Here is a 20882-nt window from a genome sequence, read left to right as displayed (position 1 = left end):
GCTCTTTTATATAAAGCGTGTTTTTATTTATAGTTAATTGCCTGGGGATATGGTGATATTTCTTGTGGAAATTGGCATAACTCATCAAGTACATCAGTCTGGGAGAGATTCCTTTTCTCTCTTAATGAATTTTTAAGAGTTTTACTCTGGTGTGTAAAAAGTAGACTTAGAAACCGAATCTATGTATAAGTTTTTGGCTAGGTAATTGAGGGCGAGGCATTGGGATGGGAATGGAACAGATAGATCATTGTAAAGAATTCTAGATGTGGATTTTCAGGATCTCCAGACAGGATGTCATCTGGAGCCCAGTGGCAGCACTTTCCTTTTCTGTCATGTATCAGTTGCATTTAAGATCATTGTTTAAAAAAAAAATAACAACCCTGAATATAGTGGTACAAGTTTTGTTGGACATCTGTATTCTACTACTACTATTTTTCTCAAATATATTCAGTTTTGGGAAGATAATGTATATGGCAGATCGTATTTTTTTACATTTGTTTTTGGGCAGAATTAGCAACAGTAAACCAAGGCTGACAGTTGCCATTATCTTAGTCATTCAGTTCTGAATGACCCAGGTAATAATGGGATGCTAGTGTAGTATCAAAACATGAATTGTTAAATTTTTACCAAGTTAATTTTGCTTTATTTATGGCCTTAAAATAATCTCTAATCCCTAAATCTTTTCCTTTCTTGCATACACTTAACTTTTGCTTCAAGGGATTACCTTCTACTCCAGTTGTGGTGACTGGGATAATATTGAAACAAAAGGAGGGGAAGGAGAAATGGTGTAATTTTGAGACCTGTCTTCCCTACTCAATGTGACTATTGAGAAGAGTGCTGTTGAAATAGATGTACCTGTTGCTGCAGATCCTAGCTTTTCATGAAGACATTGTGGCTTTTTCTGTTCAAATGGTGCATTTCTACCATTTTTAAAGGCCTGGCTCAAATGTTGCCTTGCAGGTGAAGTCTTTTCCTGACTTTGCTTCTTTTTTATTAGCTTTTCCATAGTATTTTAAAAAGACTTCTACTAAGGGGTATTTATTACATTATTTATAGTTGATTCTTCATGTGTCTGCCTCAGGAGACTGATCTTTTTGAGGAACTTAGTTTTATCCATATTTGCAGTAGCTAGGAACAGTGGCAATAAATGATGCTGAATAGTTTTGAATTAATGAATGTCAGAAAATTTGAGCCATCTCATCTTTCCAAGGGAAAGCTTGTCTTTTATATTCTTTTTTTTTACATCCAGTATTATTTTTGTTAGTTTCAGTTGTTCATTTGTTAGACAGTCATGTACTTTATAAAGTATTGCCCCTGATATTTCCAGTACCCAACTGGCACCCTACATAATATACTATATTATTGACAATATTTCCTACGCTGTACTTAGCATCCCCATGACTTATTTTGTAACTACCAATCTGTACTCCTTAATCCCTTCACCTTTTTCACCCAGTGCCACATACTCCCATTCCCATCTTCTGGCAAATGTCAGTCTGTTCTCTGTATATATGAGTCTGTTTCTGTTTTGTTTGTTCCTTTTTATTGTTCTTTAGATTCCACATGTAAGTGACAAATTGTGATATTTGTCTTTCTCTGACTGATTTATTTCACTTAGCATAATACCCTCTAGGTCCCTCCATACTGTTGAAAATGGTCTTTATATTCTTAATCTGATCTTCATTCACTTATATGACTGAGTAATAGGTATTCCAAATGGAATTTTTAGGTATCCATGGAGATAGGGCAAAATTCTTTTGATGATTGTAGATGACTTTTTTTTTTCCAAAAATTGTTTTGTAACTTGCTATACAAACCTTATATAACACTGGGGAGCAAGTTTGTTTCTCAGCTTTTTATTTACAAAAGCTTAAAAATGTGTCTGGAAATTTTTTCAAAAATTTTGTAACATGGTATCAATGTGATCTGTCCTTGTATTTTTAAACATATTTTATAATAAAATTAATATGTGCATTTTATTGATCATTCAAAAAATATGAAATTGTAGGAAGAAAATAAAATTAACCATATTTTCTCCTCTTGGAAGTTAAATATTTGTTAACATTTTGGAACATTTTATTCTGGTCTTTTTTCCTTTTTGTAAATTGTTATTCTATTATAGCTGTTGCAATTTTTCTCCCTTTGCCTTCCTCCGCCCAACCTGCTCCCTGCTTCCTCAGTCAGTCCCCACAGGGTTGCTTATGTCCATGGGTCATTCATATATGTTTTTTAGCCAGTCCCTTCCCCTTCTTTCCATCATCATCCCCCTCCCACTTCCACTGTGGCCACTATCATCTCTTCTATGTTTCCACATCTCTAGTTCTGTTTTGCTCATTAGTTTATTTACTTTGTTCATAGATTCCTCTTATTAGTAAGAACACATGGCATCTGGTTTATTTCACTTAGCATAATATTCTCCAGTTCCATCCATGCTATTGCAAAAGGTAGGAGTTCTTTTTTTCTGCTACATAGTGTTCCATTGAATAAATGTACCAGTTTTTTGGTCCACTCATTTACTGATGGGCACTTAGGCTGCTTCTAGCACTTGGCTGTTGTGACTAGTGCTGCTATGAATATAGGGGTGCATAGGTTCTTTTGAATTGGTATTTCAGGATTCTTCAGGTACAGTCCCAGCAGTGGAATTGGTGGGTCAAAAGGCAGTTCCATGTTTAATATTTTGAGGAAATTCCATACTGTTTTCCATTAATAGCTTTACCAGTCTGCATTCCCACCAACAGTGCATGAGGGTTCCCTTTTCTCTACAGCCTCGCCAACACTTGTTGTTTGTTGATTTTTTAATGATAGTCATTTCTGAGAGGAGTGAGGTGATATTTCATTGTGGTTTTAATTTGCATCTCTCTGATGACTAGTGATGTTGTGCATCTTTTCATATGCCTATGGGCCCTCTGTATATCCTCCTTAGAGAGGTGTCTATTGAGATCCTTTGCCCATTTTTTAATTGGATTTTTTGTCTTTCTGGTATTGAGTTGGATGAGTTCTTTATATATTTTGGAGATTCAACCCTTGTTCGGTATACCATTGGTAAATGTGTTTTCCCATACAGTCAGTTCCCTTTTCATTTTGATGATTTCTTTAGCCATGCAGAAGCTTTTTAATTTGATGTAGTCCTATTTGTTTCTTTTTTCCTTGCCCTAGGAGTTATATCAGCAAAAATATTGCTGTGTGGGATATCTGAAATTTTCCTGCTTATGTTTTCTGCTAGGACTTTTATGGTACCATGACTTATATTTAAGTCTATTATCCATTTTGAGTTTATTCTGGTGTATGGTGTCAGTTGGTGGTATGGTTTCATTTTTTTTGCATGTACCAGTCTAGTTCTTCCAGCACCATTTATTGAAGAGGCCATTTTTACCCCATTGTATGCTCGTGCCCCCTTTGGCAAATATTAATTAACCACAGAGACATGGGTTTATATCTGGGCTCTCTTATTCGGTTCCATTATCTATGTGTCTGTTCTTACGCCAGTACCAGGCTATTTTTATTATAGTGGCCTTGTAATATAGATTTATATCAGGTATTGTGATACCTCCTCCTTTGTTCTTCTTTCTCAAGATTGCTGAGGCTCTTTGGGGGTCTTTTTTGGTTCCACATAAATCTTTGGACTATTTGTTCTAGATCAGTGAAATATGCTATTGATATTTTGTTAGGGATTGCATTGAATCTGTAGATTGGTTTGGGTAGTATGCACATTTTAATGATGTTAATTCTTCCAATCTATGAACAGGGTTATGCTTCCATTTTTTCGTATCTTCCTTAATTTTTTTCTTCAGTGTTCTGTAGTTTTCTGAGTATAGGTCTTTTATCTTCCTGGTTAACTTTATTTCTAGGTACTTTTTTTTTTCTTGTTGCTATAGTAAATGGGATTTTTTTTCCTAGTTCCTCTTTCTGATAGTTCATTGTTGGTGTACAAAAATGCCATCAATTTATGAATATTGACTTTGTATCCAGCTACTTTGCCAAATTCACTTATTAGGTCAAGTAGTTTTTTGGTGGAGACTGTAGGGTTTTCTATGTATACTATCATGTCCGCAAACAATGACAGTTTTACTTTTTCCTTCTCAATTTAGATTCCATTTATTTCTTTTTCTTGCCTGATCACTATGGCTAGAACTTCTAGAATGATGTTGAATAAAAGTGGTGAAAGTGGATGCTCTTCTTGTCCATTTGTCTTGTTCTTGATCTTAAGGGAATGAGTCTTTTTTCTGCTCATCTGTTTTTTTGTTTGTTTTGTTTTCCATATTATTTGATTTATTGTTTTATTGTTTGATATTGGAGTAACTTTAGTTTTTGGATGTCACAGTTGTGGTGATAGCCATCATTTAAGACCTCTGTAGAGCACACCTAGAGGGTTTACATTGTGTTGTTAATGGCTTTGAGGTTCTTGGTTTCCCCAAAATAAAAATCAAGAGGAAATCCCAGAGAAATTTCCAGACAGATTTCATTAGGCTTATGCTTGTCAAGCACACAGGGCTGGCTCTGCTTGGCTGTTTTTATAAGCTGGTTTTCATGAAAAGGTGGGCCTTTTGGAAAAGGTGGGTGTGTGGAATTTCCCGTGTCAGGGTAGGAGAGGCAACAGTTAGGAGGGAGATACAGTTCTGCATTTTTTGAGCATGGAATGAAGGGGTGGTGACATTCTTGTGGTTGGCTTATCTGTTTCTTCTGGCCATCTGGTGTCCTTGGGATCCTGGCCCCAGATCCCTGACCTTAGCAAATCCCTCAATTCAGAACTGCTTAGAACGTATTAATTGTTTTCTTTTTGAGGGCATTACATTGTATGCTTTGCTGTGTTTTGTTTCACTCTGATCATGGGATTTACTGTGTTTTTGATAATGAGTAGAGAAAAACAAAGCTACTTTGATAGGCACAGACTAGGCAGCTAGGCTCCTTCACTAGGCAGGTGGCCTGCTTTCATACACACAGTCCATGGTTCAAATTCATGCCTCAGGAAGACTGCCGATTGCTACATGTCATGACCTTCAGGAGTTGATCCAATGTTGAAATTTTCAAATGACAAGGGTGAGATGAGGGCAACTCTCTGAGAGAGCAAATCCTAGCAAGCTCATATTAAAAGAATAAGCAGAAAGGAAGGAATTAACACAGAATATTGAGGAAAATAGCAAGGGAAATAGAAGTAAGGGAAAGTTGTATGATTTAGACAGTGAATTTTAAGACTAAGGAAATATTTTACATTGTCAAATCCAGCCGGGATGTCAAATTAAAGTTCACCTTTTTCAGGTCTTTCCTGACTTTCCCAACCAGAACCCATTTCTCCCTGTCATGTTCCCACAGCACACTGAATGAACTTCTCTTGAAGCTCTTACCACAGTGTGGTGTTTGAAATCCCGGCCACCTTGGGCAGGTTCCCTGATCATCCATTTCCATGGCAGGGTGCTGAACTCGTGTTGGCCCTCCATTGCTGCTGGATTAACACAGGACTACAACAGTTGTGGCCAATTATAGAATTATTTTTCAAATGTTGTCTCTGTATAAAGCTAAAGAAACTTGACTACCTACCCCTCTGGTGACCAACAAAATGCCAGAAGTGAAGAATACTTGTTCCTTGGTCCTAGAAGATACTGTAATATTAATATGCTACCGAGCTGATTTTTTTCTAACTCAGGTTAAAATTCTTTCTCTTATATTTGACATTTGTATAAGTCAAGAGCTAAGGATTTGTGGAGGCGTCTACTCTTTCTTTAAATTATGCACATTTATGTTCCAAGATGATATTCAAATTGAACTGACACAATAATGTTAGTAAGTGGATGCTGCGTGAAAAGCTGTTCCTCCATTGAGGCAATGATGTAATTTGTTCCCCATTCCTTTAGCTTTTGAGAACAATATTGATGTTGCTTTATTAAGATTTCTTTGTCAGGAAAATACTCAAGTCTTTGTACAGTATTTATATGTTAAACTGCTGGTTGTAGTGTTTTTTTTAAAGTTTGATATACTTTAGAGTTAATGAATTTTCACTCTGAAGATCATATGTGTTGTATAAGGAAAAAATATGTGTTTTAAAAGGGTTTGAAAAAATGACAGTAGAATTGGGTTATACCTAATAGAAAGTATAAGTCAAAGATTGAAATCCACTGGTGGGGAGCTCGTGTTTCTGTTTCCTGCTCAGGGCTTGGCAGTTGATAACTGGTACAGCATAAAAAAAGCAGCTTAATTATATCTAGTCGTATATGAAAACAGTCTTTAGTTGTCCCAATGTAACATTTGGAAAAATTTGCTTACTTGTTTATAGTAATCAGATACTATTAAAGTCTGTTTTATATCCTGAAACTCTATGGCAGCTTTATGGTATCAGTGGAGTAAAACCTTGGGAATGTGAGTATCTGAAAATGTACAGGAACAAGTAATATGGGAAGTCATCATCTGCAGATCTTGGAAGGTTTTTCATTTTGCTGGAGGAAACAGCCAGCACATGGGGGTTTCAGCACACAGAACTCCACTCACCTACTTCCTGGTCACTGTGCATCAGTGGTTGGGCCTTGTGCCTTATGAATTTAGAGGTACACAAACACATTTCTCTCCCTCTTTCTTTCTCTCTGTTTCACTTTTTGTAACATAGTGGGCAAGAGGACAGACTTTGGAGCCTTCCGGATGTGGGTTTGAATTGAGGCTCTGACTCAAATGTAGCCTTGGATAAGTTGCTTGACTTTGTTTCATTTTTCACATCTGAAAAATGTTAATAATAATAGGCTTATTTGAGGCTTATTTGAGTATGAGATAAGGATTTGTGGAGGCGTCTACTATTTCTTTAAATTATGCACATTTATGTTCCAAGATGATATTCAAATTGAACTGACACAATAATGTTAGTAAGTGGATGCTGCGTGAAAAGCTGTTCCTCCATTGAGGCAATGATGTAATAAATTTGTGCCTGATGGATAATAACAGCTCAACAAATGTGAGCTGTTAATAAGCAGACTATTCTTCCTTCCTGAGTATCCTTCATTTTCTCTATAGTTTTTTTGGCCTCTTTTCTATTCAGAAACATCTCCTTGGCTTCCTGTTGAACAGTGAGCATTTCACTGCCCTCTTTCCCTTATTTAATGCTACTTTGAGGATACCTGTTGACAGATTCTTTTGATAAACCTTTGTGCATTTGCTCGCCATTTTATTTTTTCAAAGGCACTCTGGAGCCTTATTGCCTTGTCACAGATACCACGTCTAACCTTCAAAGCTGTGTGATCTTTGCTAGTTAATTAACTTAATAGGTTTCTCATGTGTTAAATGAACAACAATGATAGCTACCTCATAGTTTTAATATGAGGACATTAAATAAAATAATACATAAAAACATTTATGTTGTGCAGAGTAAATGCTAGCTATGATTTAGGAGCCCAGCTGCCTAATTGGTACTTAATTCATCTAGACTCATATATGTGTAGCACTTTTGATATTTGTTAGTATAAAATAAGCCTTATCCAGGTTACCCTAACAGAACATTGTTGGCACAGTTAATGGTAACAGAATGTAAAGAATACGTATCGAAGAATATATATCATATTAAACACACATACATATGTGAGATACTTATAATGTTCTTAGGATTTGTTTGGTGAGATGTGTTGAATACAACTACATGTTGTGAGAATTATGTGGTACTGTGCTTGGAGCTTAGGGCATTTCTCCTGCTTTTTAAAATGATTGAATGAATGATAGTTTCAGTGTGATATGAGCACTTGTATTTATTAGATCCTAAATTGCTGGCTTTTGATGGCCTTCTGATCCAATTTAAACCTAACAGCATTTAGGGGCCAAGTAATACTTACATAGCTCATACTTTTGTTTATGTATTAATGTAATTCTTCCTGTGTGCTATTTAGTTGTTGTAGGTAATACTTAGTTTTTGCTTTTGTATGCCATTTTAGGCACATTTTGGTATTTGTGTATCATTTTTTTAATTCAGAGAGTTAAAAAGTTACCACTGGGTTGAGGATAGGGTCTGTCAAACTACCTGTGGAATTAGTTATTTACTGTTAGGTTGGGCAGTCTGTGAATTCTCTCATCACTTTGTTTTATATGTGGTCTATAAGAATTTGCTATAATTGTATCATTTCTTCAACCACTTGGGCTGAATTCAATACAAACTTTTATTGTAATGAATATAACTGTACGTGCTTACAATTCTTAATGAGCTGAAAGAGTTGTGAAAGTTAAGTAAATGATGTGGATTCAACAGAATTCTTTCTATATAATGGAATTTAATCATGACCACATTTGATTTATTATCAAATAAGAGCATAAAGGATTTTAGTAAAGTTAACATCAGTATCCATTTGGTAAATATTATATCAATTTTTTAATGTTTCTCAGTTATTTCCTGTTATTTTTCTAAAATACATAACTTAAAGCATAACAGAAGCAGTACAGTTGCTCACAGTCACAAGAAATATTTCTTGTTAATGGTTCTAGGATCCTCTACAATACCACTGGTCTCCATTTTGCACAAATAATTGACAAATTAGTGTGATAAGATTGGAAAACTACTAGAAGCCAGAAAACACAACTGTTAAAGAATTCACAAGAATCAGATTTGTTTCGAAGAAAAAAAAATAAGTAAGAAAATATAAAAGGATCATCCACTTAAACTTCAGAAAGATAGCTCAATGGTTAGAAACAGGGCTTTGAAGTGAGAAAGCCTGACCTTTTAAGTCCTGCTCTGCCACTTATTTACCATTGGGCCTGAATGATATAATTTCTCTACACTTTAGCTCCCCATACATAAACTGGAGATAGTCATAAAACTGACAGAGTAGGTGGTTTGCTGTGAGGATTATGTGGGATTATGTATAGTAAATGCCCAACGTGGTGTCTGGCACACAGTAAATGCTAGCTAAACAGGTTATAAAGTATCCACAAATAAGGAGTTGTTACAAACCAGTCTGTGTCATCTATTAAAATGATCATACTGGTGGAAATGCAGCTAAGGTATAATCTTGAGTTTGCCAGCAAGTGTAGGCGGATGTGAGTAAAATGACTCATATGCTTGTTTGGGTTCTAAGTATCTGTTGTTGGCAATTTTGTCATTCAACCCTGCCCCCAAAATGGGAAGTACAGTCATATTCAATAACCAGTAATTATGTTTCTCAACAGTAGTAATAGTGTTTATTTAAATAATATTATATCACTTCATATCTTTTTTCTCTGTGAATCATTTTATACAAAATGTAGGAGTTACTAAGTCTCATTGGGAGTCTAGGGAACCAGTAATGATATTATTCTTTATGAGAAGTAGGACACAGGAGACTGACAGATGGAGATCAGAATGACTCCTCTTGGTTGTTTGCAGGATGCATGGCATTAGATCTGAAGTGAAAGGGTTTATTAGCTCATCTTGACTTACACAGACTTACCCCTGGGGTGACTAGCACAGCCCAGCCACCCCAGGCCTCCGCTCAGGACAGGTACCTTCCTGCATAGAGAACAGATCAGAGGGCATCACCAGGGACAGGGTGATGAGAAAAGCAGGAGCTTAGCCAGCCCTGCTCAGGTGCTTCTTTCATATTCCTCAACCCCAGAAGTTTTGCCCCCAGGAAAGGAGTAAGGGAAGAGTGGGGAGAGAGTTCCGGAGTTGTTACCCTAGCTGAAATCCTTCCACGCAGACTAGGAGAATGATAGAAGCACACACAGCCAAGTCAACATGACCTTCCAGAAAGGAAAGTGAGATTGTGAACTTCTGCAAGTAGATCAGGAGCTAGATGAAGGGAAAGCATGTGGAGAAGAGTAGATTGGAACACAGACATAGCAAACAAGTTTCTGGTTTCCTTCATCTTTTAAGAGGCCCTGCCATACATTTATTCATTGATCTCTGTCTGTCCACCCTTTCATTTATCCATTCATTCATTTTTAAAGGATATGAAAGATTAGTAAACAGTCAGAAGTGTTAATCAGAAATAGATTTTGACTTCTCACGTTTGAATTTTAGACTCCACAAAATCTTAAATGCTATCTTGAAATAAAATTTTTAAAAACAGAGTAAAATATATGAGAAACCTGAGAGTTTTTAGCAAAGTGTACTTTTTTGCAGTGAAGATGTATCTGGAAAATTGATTGTAAATTTAATTTGCCTTGTAATCTTTTTTTTATTGTTGTTCAGTTACAGTTGTCACACATTTTTTCCTATTGCTCTCCCCTGCCCTGTCCCCCCCATTCCCACAGTCAATACCACCCCACCCATTGTCCATGCCTATGAGTCCTCTATTTGTCTTCCTTGGCTTACCCCTTCCCCTTCTTTTCCTGTTTCCCCCTCTCTCCCCACTGGTCACTGTCAGTTTGTTCTTTATTTCCAAGTCTCTGGTTCTATTTTGCTCATTTGTTTGTTTTGTTGATTAGGTTCCACTACAGGTGAGATCATATGGTATTTGTTTTTCACTGCCTGGCTTGTTTCATGTAGCTTAATGCTGTCCAGTACCATCCATGCTGTCCTGAAGGGTAGGAGTTCCTTTTTTCTTTCTGCTGTGTAATATTCCATTGTGTAAATGTACCACAGTTTTTGATCCACTCATTTTCTAATGGGCACTTAGGCTGTTTCCAGCACTTGGCTATTGTAAACAACCCACACATAGGGGTGCATAGGTTCTTTTGAATTGGTGTTTCAGGATTCTTAGGGTATATTCCCAGCAGTGGGATCACTGGATTGAAAGAGAATAATTTTAAAAACAAATTGATATATTAAGTACTTACTTGGTTGAATAATTCAGATTCGTAGTTAATTTTGGGTAATTTTTCTTATCCTTTTAGAAATATTTAGTGAGCAGCTACCATGTGGTAGGTGCTATGATAGATTCTAGACATACCAAAATGAATGAGATACCATCCTTTGTTCATGGAAATTACAGTTAAATAGAAGAGATGTGATATTAAATACTAAATAAAATATACTGAGTACTAGATTGGAAATACAGTAAATCAAAGAAGCAGGAGCTGGTCAGTTCTACTGTGATGGCAATGGGCAGTGGTAAGGAGGATCATGTAGAAACAGTCTACAGTTTATGATTGAGGAAAAAGATTATCTCTCTTATGATGAATTCTTGTCAGGAATTATTTCTAGGACTTAAATTGTATGTTTATAGAAATTAGGAAGCAATTAATAGAAGATTACTCAGGAATTGTTAAAACTATAATTTAAAATATATTGTTAGTTATACAAATATTAGATATCTACCTGATTCTGAGTGTTCTATGTTTTAAATATTGGAGATGTATCCTATTCTTCAACATCTTAAAATATATGCTTACAAATGGAACAAACAACCTACCCATTTTAAAGTGTTGATCTTTTTATTTATAAAAGGAAAGGAAGGACCTGGAGAACTTTGGGGGGTACTCTATGAAAGGGAGGTTGAGATAGCAGTTGGGAAACTGATGGAAGAGAAATCATTTGAGCACTAGATTACACATGTAGTAACAAAAGAAGGCAGGTGGGTACAACTTCCTTGCTTGGTCTGTGCAGCGCTAGCAGTTCTGCAGAGGTCCTGGGGGTCACTGAGGGAAGAGGAGAAATCATGCTAAGAGAACTTTACTATATCTCTCCTCAACCTCATTCACCCTTCTTGCTTAAAAACTTAAACACTATTCATTTAAAACATGATATAAAATGTTGATAGACTGCTGATAATGGTATATTGGAAATATTTTGAATGGAGAGGTGTAAGTCATATTTACACTGATAATTAAAAGCTAAAATTGAAGAGCATTTAAGGTTATTTATTTTGACCACTTTTATTTTTATTGGATGATGCATACTAAACCAGAGGAATATGAAGTTGTATATGGATACTTGTTTGGCTCTTCTGAAGAGGAAATCTGGGCATTTTTGAGGACTTTTGAATTTATGGCATTGGTTCTTTCATGCCTCTAGCTTTCAGTTTTTGGCTGTTCCGTTCTTGATCATGATCATTTGTACTATTTTCATAATTGCAGCTCTGGCCAGAATCTTCTGTCTTTGTGTTGTTCCCGAGTGAACATGAGAAGGACGGAAGGAAGCCAGATGATTTTTCTAAGATGATTACACTGTTGGGGAAGGAAGGAGATAAATGGGGTTTTGAGGTTGTACATGTTTTGATAAGGCATTTGTTTAACATGGAATTCACAGAGTTATGAGAGATGGAAACGGGACTGGGCTGGAATGCAATGGAGTATTGGATTATAGACTACCTCCCTCCCCCCAACTCAGTGGAGGGGATAAAAGGGACAGGCGATTCTGGATCAGTTCTACTCACAGGATCACAGATGGTGGTTTTGATATAGGCTACCTCAGTATCCCCAGATGCTATTTAAAAATAAGTTTTCTTGTGGGGAGGGCAGCTATATGTAACTTTCAGGTGTCCATATTTAACTTCATCTCTCACAGAATGACCTGTTAAAATAAGCAGAATTTATGTTCCCTTATGACTGATGCATTTTCCTTTATTTTGTTTGTTAGTTGTATTTTGCAGTTAATTCTTCTTCTTCCTCCAATGAGCATTCCTTCCAGCCTGAATCTAGAGCACAACAAAATAAATGCTGAAGTTTTAGCAGTGGTTCCTGTTAAGATTTTACTATTAAAAGAATCTTTATTCTTGATGTGTCTTACTTAGTGTTATACTGAGGGGGCAATTCAAATAACTGAAACCATTGCTTAAGCACCGTTGATTCTCCTTTGGTTAGGAGATGAAATGGAAGTAAGGAACTCAAATCCTAGACATGAGTAACTTATTCAGATTACTTCAGGGAAAAAAGCATGGGCCATATCAATACATTGAACTTGAAATGAAAGCTATCAGGAGCTGAGGCATGAAGGCCCTTCAGGGGCGGCCTAGCTGTTTTTAAGGCTAAGAGGCCTTGCTGATGATGACTCTGCTTTTCCTCTCTGCAGCAGCTGCTTTTTTCTTAGGTTACCAGTAGTTTTTGCTCTTTCATTTTTTTCAGCTTGCCTCTTTGGTCACTATTGACTATTAGTCTCTTTACCTCCTGATGTTTCATTTAACTGCTATTACGAATTGACTTTCTCAGGTTATTCCAGTTCAGTTTCCTAAGAGAGGATTGGTTGAATAAATTATGATAATGTATTAGGAAACTTGACAGCTATTAAGAAGGTTGAGGTAGATGCACTGATGCATTTGAGCCAACCTGAACTCTGTGTTCAGTGACATCACCTTGGTAGCTTGATATCGGCCACCATAGTAGGAGTATCCAGCGTGGAAACTGGCAGATGCCACGAACCTGGGCTCACAGCCTCTACTTCTTGCCTCCAAGAAATGGTTGCTAAACTTTTATTGGCACACCACTGGGGAAATCTGTAGATGTTGATATACCCAGTCACCAAGATGTACTGTTAACCAAAAGAGAGCGAGGTGTTGGATTACTTATAAGATGATTCTAGATTTTGAGTAGGAGAGGTTTAAGTATATGTGAGTGTGCATGCATACATGCAGATTCTTGTATGGTGCGTAGAGTACTTTTGGTAGGTAAGAGTAGCTGTGTCTGGGATGAGGGATTAGGTTTGGAATGGTGTGTGTGCAGATCAGAATTTAGTTTTAGATACTTTGTCTACACTGATTATGAACATTAAAAGCCAATTAAAATTCTTATGCAATCATAATAATGTCAATGTCATTTACTTCAATCTGAAATATGATGAGGTATGTAGGAGGAAATATAATCCTAATATGGAAAGTATCAAGGTCAAATGAACTCACTTTTTCCATAGGCCATCAAATTCACAGCCAATCTCCCTTTGTACATTACTTCATATTTGACTGATTTAACACTCTACTTTGCTTGTTACCATACTTCTAATAGGCTCTTACCCTCTTTTTAGGTATCTTTTACATGTAAGATTTTACTGTATTTGCTAATAAAATCCATGATCTATAAGTTGCCTAGAATCCACTTTCTTATTGAAGACACTTTGTATTCCCTAGTCTAATGTAGGTTAGTTGTTTTCCAGGCAATGATACATCAGGAAATGTCTAATTTTAGCTTCCTGAGACTTCATGGATCCTGTATCTATACCTCTTTTTCATTCTGTTAAATAAAAAATTATTATGACACTTGTTAACAGTAAAGAAATCTTTATCCAGGACTATTACAGTAGGTGTCAAGACTATCATAACAGGGGAGAGAGATTGGGTTCAACTCCAAATACATTAAGCACAAGTGGGGATTTATAGCCAACAAGCAGAGTGAAGAGTTTGGTGGATGCAAAATTACTAAGAGGAGACATCAAGGGTAGGGGGCTTATTGCTAAAATGACTTAACAGGATTCTTAGTAAAGGCAGGCCAGGGTGATCAGATATTAAGGGTATTGGGTGAGGAATCTGACCAGATGTCAAAGGTGATCAGCTATCAGAAGTTGGGGTTGGGGGTGGAGGGCTATCTCTCACTAATTTAGCAGGGTTCTTGATACAACTGGGCTAGGAAGATGGAATATATGATGGGAGACCTAGGTTGGGGCCTAGTTGAGAAGAGAGCTCTGTGGAGGCTGATTGACCTTCTTGTGTCCTTTTTATAAGGTGCCTTGTGATTACATTGGTGCTACCTGCATGATCCAGGATAATCCTCCCATCTCAAGATCCCTTCTTACACATAGCTTCAGATTCCTTTGCCATATAAGGTACATTGACATGTTTCAGAGATTCAGTTGTGGATATTTGTTGTGGACATTCTTCAGCTCACCGTATTTTGAGATATTTAAAAATGCTTTTATTTTTCCCTCATGCTTAATTGATAGTTTGATTTGGTATAGAATCCCCAGTTCATGACCATCTTTTCTCAGAATTTTGACAATAGTGCTTCATTATCTTCTAGCTGATAAGAAGTTTAATGCCAGCCTCATTCTCATTCCTTGGTATATGACTTGACATTTTCCCTTCTCTCTAAGCTTGTGAGATATTTTGCAAAGTGATTTCCAAATTGTAGGTCATTACCCTTTTAAAAGAAGAAAAGAAGGAAGCAATAAGGGGAAGAAGGAAAGAATAAATAGAATAGAAATTTTCACAATGCCATCCTGCAGTAGTTATACATATTGTTACACAAAACATTTGTTTCATTTGTCTATGTGTGGTATGTTAAGAATTTCTAAAAACCTTCCAAAACTTAGCGTGTATTTGCTTAGCGTCTGAAACAGGAGCAGTTTTCACATTAAAAGTTATCATTAAAATTATACTATGATATAAAATATATTTGATGAGACAGGCATTCCTACTTAGCTTTACTGTTTTAAATAAACATTTTTTTGTTGCTCCATGACAAACTTTATTAAAATTAATAAATAAGAGTGTGGCTAATTTTGAAGTACAAAAGTAAGGCTTATTCTGAAGCTGCCTGCTTAAAGTCCTTGTTTGTTAATAGCTGGAATGCTGGGTGTAGGCTGGTGCGGTTCATACTTGGGATCTAGCCTGAAAGACATGTTTTTACCCTCAACAAATACCATCTTTGTTTGAATATCTATAGTCCATGTAACCACAGCTAAGTCTTTTTTCTCCCTCAGAATGTATCTCAAACGTCTCCTTTCTTGTGCTTATTTCACCAGTAGTTTAAAGTAGAGCTGCCTTCTATTTTTCCGTTTCAGTTTGTTGCAGAATGTGTGAGGGTATCACCTAACTTCCTTGGTGTGCTTGAGAACTGTAAAATAATAATGAAATCTTGGAATAGATAAGCTTACTCTATGAGGACTGAAGCTGTTGTTAATTCCCAAGGCCAGCCTGGGTATCTAACAAAGGGTAAAGTAATTTTTAAATTATAATTGTTGATATGTATATTTAAAGTTCTTCCTTCAAAATGTACACCAGGAAAAAATGTTCTGCTGTTGATCTTGTTTTATTGGATTGAATTTGAAACTTAACAACTTTGGATGAATTGTTCATTAGATTTTGGGGTTTATTGAGTAATACTGAGTGACAATGCCTGTTTTTAAAATGTAATTCAGGAGGATACTTGATTTTTAACAGTTCTTGTGTTTACTTAAATTAGAGATCTTCTTAAAACATTGTAAAATGCTTCTTGAAATGCTATGTGTGTCATTTTCTTACATAAATTTGGGCCCAGAGATGTTTTCTTATATTATTGAGTATTATTTAATCCAAATATCTTCTTATTCTTGCTTTTTAAAATTCACCTCTTAAACTTTGATGCCTTATTGTGGTAGATATAAAGTCAAAAATAATTTGATTTAATTTGGCTTGAATAATGTAATAGGTTTTTTAAATTTGATAATGGCGTGTGATGTAAGTACCGAGTAACACAGCTGTCATTGTTTAGTAGGTGCCTGGAACTTCGTGCACGCTTGCACACAGACGTGAGACAGCTGTTGATATCCCTGTGGTCAGTGTTTTAGGGCAGACTCTTTGTTTTTGCTATGGAATTTCTAAATAAACAATTAGAATGAAACCAAAGGGAGTACTTGAGAGTAATTCTTTTTTTAATTTTTTTAATTTCTATTTTATTGATTGTGCTGTTACAGTTGTACCAATTTTTCTCCCTTTCCCTTCCCCACCCCAGAAGCTCCACTCCCTCAGGCAATCCTCCCACCATTGTTCACGTCCATGGGTCATGTGCATAAGTTCCTTGGCTCCTCCATTTCCTATACTATGCTTTATATCCCCGTGGCTATTCTGTAACTAACTACCTGTTTGTATTTCTTAATCCCCTCACCTTTTTGCCCATGCCCCCAAACTCCCCTCCCATCTGACAACCATTAAAATGCTCTCTGTATCCATGATTCTGTCTCTGTTTTTTGTTTGTTTGCTTTTTTTGTTTTTTAGATTTAGTTGTTGACAGGTATATGTTTATTCCCATTTTATTGTTCATAGATTTGATCTTTTTCTTAAATAAATCCCTTTAATATTTCATATAATAATGATTTGGTGTTGAGTGTAATTCTTTTCTTCCTCTTTTATTTTTAACAGCTTTATTGATATCCAATAAAATGCACATATTTAAGTGTATAATTTGATAAATTCTGAGATATGTATATGCCCGTGACAACACCATCGATATTAAAAATGTCAAGAAAATAAATATACCTATCACCCTCAACAATTTTTTTTTCAAGGCACGTGTATAGAGGACACATGAACAATGTTGAGTGTAATTCTTAGTAAACTCAACTATAGAGCAGACAGTATGAAACATAATTTAATGATAGCAAGTTCTGTTTAAGAATACTACTTCTTATTCTAAAGATGATTGTTTCACAATGCAGAATATTAAGTAATGTCTCTAAACTCAGTGTTGAAAAGATTGGTATTTCCATTTAGTTGCTTTAAAGAAGCAGGTTGTGCTTCTTGTTGGCTGTATTTTATAAAATTAGTTTCATCCACTCAGTTACTGATGGGCACTTAGGCTGTTTCCAGCACTTGGCTATTGTAAATAATGCTGCTATGAATACTGGGGTGCATAGGTTCTTTTGAATTGCCATTTCAGGATTCTTATGTATAATCTTAGCAGTGGAATTGCCAGGTCAAAAGGCAGTTCCCCTTTTAGTTTTTTGAGGAAATTCCATACTGTTTTCTACAGAGGCTGCACCGGTCTGCATTCTCACCAACAGTGCACTAGGGTTCCCTTTGCTCCTCAGTCTTACCAGCACTTACTGGTTGTTGCTTTGTTTATGATGGCCATTCTGACCAGTGTGAAGTGGTATCTCATTGTGGTTTTAATTTGCATCTCTCTGATGGCTAGTGATGCTGAGCATCTTTTCATATCTCTCTGGGCCCTCTGTCTGTCCTCCTTGGAGAAGTGTCTGTTCAGGTTCTTTGCCCATTTTTTAATTAGGTTGTTTGTCTTTCTGGTGTGAAGTCATGTGAGTTCTTTATATATTTTGGAAATCAAACCCTTGGCCGAAGTATCATTGGTAGATACATTTTCCCATACGGTTGGTGCCCTTTTCATTTTGTTGATGTTTTCTTTAGCTGTACAGAAGCTTTTTAACTTGATGTAGTCTCATTTGTGTATTATTTCCTTTATATCCCTTGCTCTAGGGGATGTATCGGTGAAAATATTGCTGCATGGGATATCTGAAATTTTTCTGCCTATGTATCTGCCTATTTTTCTGCCTCTAGGACTTTTATGGTGTCATGATTTATATTTAAGTATTTTCTCTATTTTGAGTTTATTTTTGTGTATGGTGTAAGTTGGTGGTCTAGCCCTCTTTTTAGAATACATTTATAAAATTTTCTCCCTATACAAAAATACTAAGATAAAGAATTTCTAAAGAAATTTGAAGATATAGAACATTTATTTGATTTAGAGTCAAGTCAGCTATTCTAATCATATAAAAATATATTATCTTTCTCCCATAAAATTAGGATACAGTTTCATCCAGTTCCAGTACAACTTCTGTTATATAGTTGGGTTTTCTTTTCTGGAAATCTCTAGGCTGGAGATGATTTGTGTAAAGCATTACATTTCCAGTTTGTCACAATGATGTTTTCTTGGGAAACTTTGCCTCACTTCCCAACTCCATACAGTTTCCAGTTTTTGCTTTTTTTCTTTTAAACTTTTAGTTGTTAAGTTGGAAATACAGTTGCAACTCCTACAACCAGTAGCAGGAATAGAGGACTTGTTGATATACATTCATAGAAAATGCTCATCCATTTAATTGGCCTAATCACTGCAGAAATTCATGCTTAGCTGTTCTGAAAATGGAAATGAAACTCAGTAAGTAGTCAGGTTTCCTTGTTTAACTTCTGTTGGTTTGCTTTCCCTTCCCTTCTGTAAAAATGTGAATGTAATGTTTTAAAGCTGGTCAATAGAAGAAGGAAAAAGGAACTGACAAAGGTTCATAAATCTAAAATGGGATTAATGAATTATGTATATAATTGACTTGATCATCCCAGACTTCTGATTGCATTAGTTCACTGAAAATCTGAACTAGTCTGTATTTTTGTTATTTTATTGAACTATTCTATTATATATCCACCTATGTCCCAAAGGACAGCATATTGAAACACTTTATAGTCTAACTGAGAAAAGCAGTGGCATAAACATTTTTTACTAAATAAACATTAAAAATTTATAGATTCCCATTTTCCTATTTTTACTATTAAAAACAATCTTGTGCTTATTTGATAATCTCATTGGCATAAAACTCTACCAATGGAATTGTTAGGTAAAGGATATGCCTCTTTTTAAGATTGTTGATACATATTATCAAATTGCTTTCCAGAAAGATTTATGCACTTATAATTCTACTGTAAATGTAAGATACTGCAGATTTGCACATTGTTGTCAGCATTGAGTTAATACCATTGCATTTTTTGGTTAGTCTGAGATAGGTGCAAAGGGATATTTTAAAACTTGTGTATCTTTAGCTTTTAATGACTTTGATTTTCCCCCTCATGTCTTGGCTTTTAAATTTAGATTTTATTTTTATCAGAGCTATACTTGGTTTGAAGATTCAGCAGTCTGTAAGACTTATTTTGAAAACTAGCTGACTTTCATATTCCTCCCTCCATACTGCCATCTCCCTTAGGGCTGATTCATTTTCTGTTTACTTCCGTGTAGTGTGAGGTAATGCCCCTATATTGCCACTTCCTGGTTCTGTAGCTTTAGGGATCATCTACTTTGGATTTGGTCTTTCTTCTGTGCACCCAATCTCTGCTACACACCTGCACATGCCTTCAACTTTTTTTAACCCCACCCTTCTCTCAGGAATTACTATTCACTGAGCCTTTGTGGGAGGGGTTTTAAAGAATCCCTCTCTTGTCATTTTAGTGTGGTTTTAGGAGGAATGGGTACGTGTGTTCCATCTGCCATCTTTAACTGGAAGCCCTTTTTTTGTGTCTTTAGTAATCACTTTTATAAAGTAATGCTTATATGAAGTCAAGACTGACTGGATTTGAATGCTGGCTTTGCTATTGACTAGCATTGAGACCTAAGATAAGTTAGTTCAAATCTCTATACCTTGACTTGGCTGGCGTAGCTCAGTGGATTGAGCACGGGCTGCGAACCAAAGCATCGCAGGTTTGATTCCCAGTCAGGGGACATGCCTGGGTTGCGGGCCATGGCCCCCAGCCACCGCACATTAATGTTTCTCTCTCTCTCTCTTTCTCCCTCCCTTCCCTCTCTAAAAATAAATAAATAAAATCTTTAAAAGAAATCTCTATACTTCATTTTTTTTCATTTGTGCAATAGACTTAATATAATAGCTATCTTAGACTGTTGTTGTAAAGTGCTCTTTTGAATAGTATCTGCTGCCTGGCAGTATCTTACTCTCTGCCAGAAGCTTAGTAAGAATACAAACATAGTTGTCCCTGCTCTTGTTACTCTTGTGAATTTCTTGCTCTTGACCTTGACCCAGTCTTCCAGTGGAATGCTTGTCCTTTTTCTTGATCAGAGGTGCCATTTATATAGTCTATTGTTGGTTTTTTATTTTTTTATGGTACTTGGGATATGTAATCATATTCATACTGTTTTATGTTATGAGCTCTACTTTTGTTGTCATATTTGTGTTTTTGGAAGATATATGGTGGTAATAAAGAAAGAAAGGCATGGGAGAGGTAGGAGAGAAAAACTGGAAATTATTTGAGGCTACTGATAAAGGGGGGCTGAGAGGCTAAATGAAGAAATGATTATTTTTGTCATGTAAGAACGCTTTTTTTTTGGTGAATAAATTCCCTTAATTTTTTTTAAAGTTTCTTTTCTTTTTTTTTAAGATTTTTTTTTTATTTATTCACTTTTAGAGAGTGAAGGGAGGGAGACAGAGAGAGAGAGAGAGAGAGAGAGAGAAACATCAATGTGCGGCCGCTGGGGGTTATGGCCTGCAACCCAAGCATGTACCCTGGCTGGGAATCGAACCTGTGACACTTTGGTTTGCAGCCCGCGCTCAATCCACTGAACTACGCCAGCCAGGGCCCTAATTCCCTTAA

The 20882-nt window shown here is 36.1% G+C and overlaps 1 protein-coding gene and 1 long non-coding RNA gene across 4 annotated transcripts in view; one reads left to right on the top strand and one right to left on the bottom strand.

Moving 5' to 3' along the window:
- The window catches only part of USP6NL (USP6 N-terminal like), a 178683-nt gene that overhangs the window by 86728 nt on the left and 71073 nt on the right, over positions 1–20882 (top strand). The window contains exon 1 of one of the 3 annotated variants that reach the window (XM_028505654.2): positions 15506–15737. The exons of the other annotated variants lie outside the window; for them this stretch is intronic. Within the exon in view, the coding sequence (XP_028361455.1) occupies positions 15683–15737 (55 nt within the window). The 5' untranslated portion in view covers positions 15506–15682. Of the gene's footprint in view, positions 1–15505; positions 15738–20882 lie in introns of those variants that run through there. 3 annotated transcript variants of the gene reach the window in all.
- Positions 19758–20574, bottom strand: LOC118500324. The gene is made up of 2 exons (XR_004902889.1): positions 20123–20574; positions 19758–19917 (listed from the first exon to the last, which is right to left on the bottom strand). It is a non-coding gene; the product is annotated as an uncharacterized LOC118500324 (long non-coding RNA).

Source organism: Phyllostomus discolor, chromosome 1 (assembly GCF_004126475.2).
Source record: "Phyllostomus discolor isolate MPI-MPIP mPhyDis1 chromosome 1, mPhyDis1.pri.v3, whole genome shotgun sequence".
In the NCBI taxonomy this organism is placed as follows: domain Eukaryota; kingdom Metazoa; phylum Chordata; class Mammalia; order Chiroptera; family Phyllostomidae; genus Phyllostomus; species Phyllostomus discolor.
This window is presented reverse-complemented; position numbering and strand designations above follow the sequence as displayed.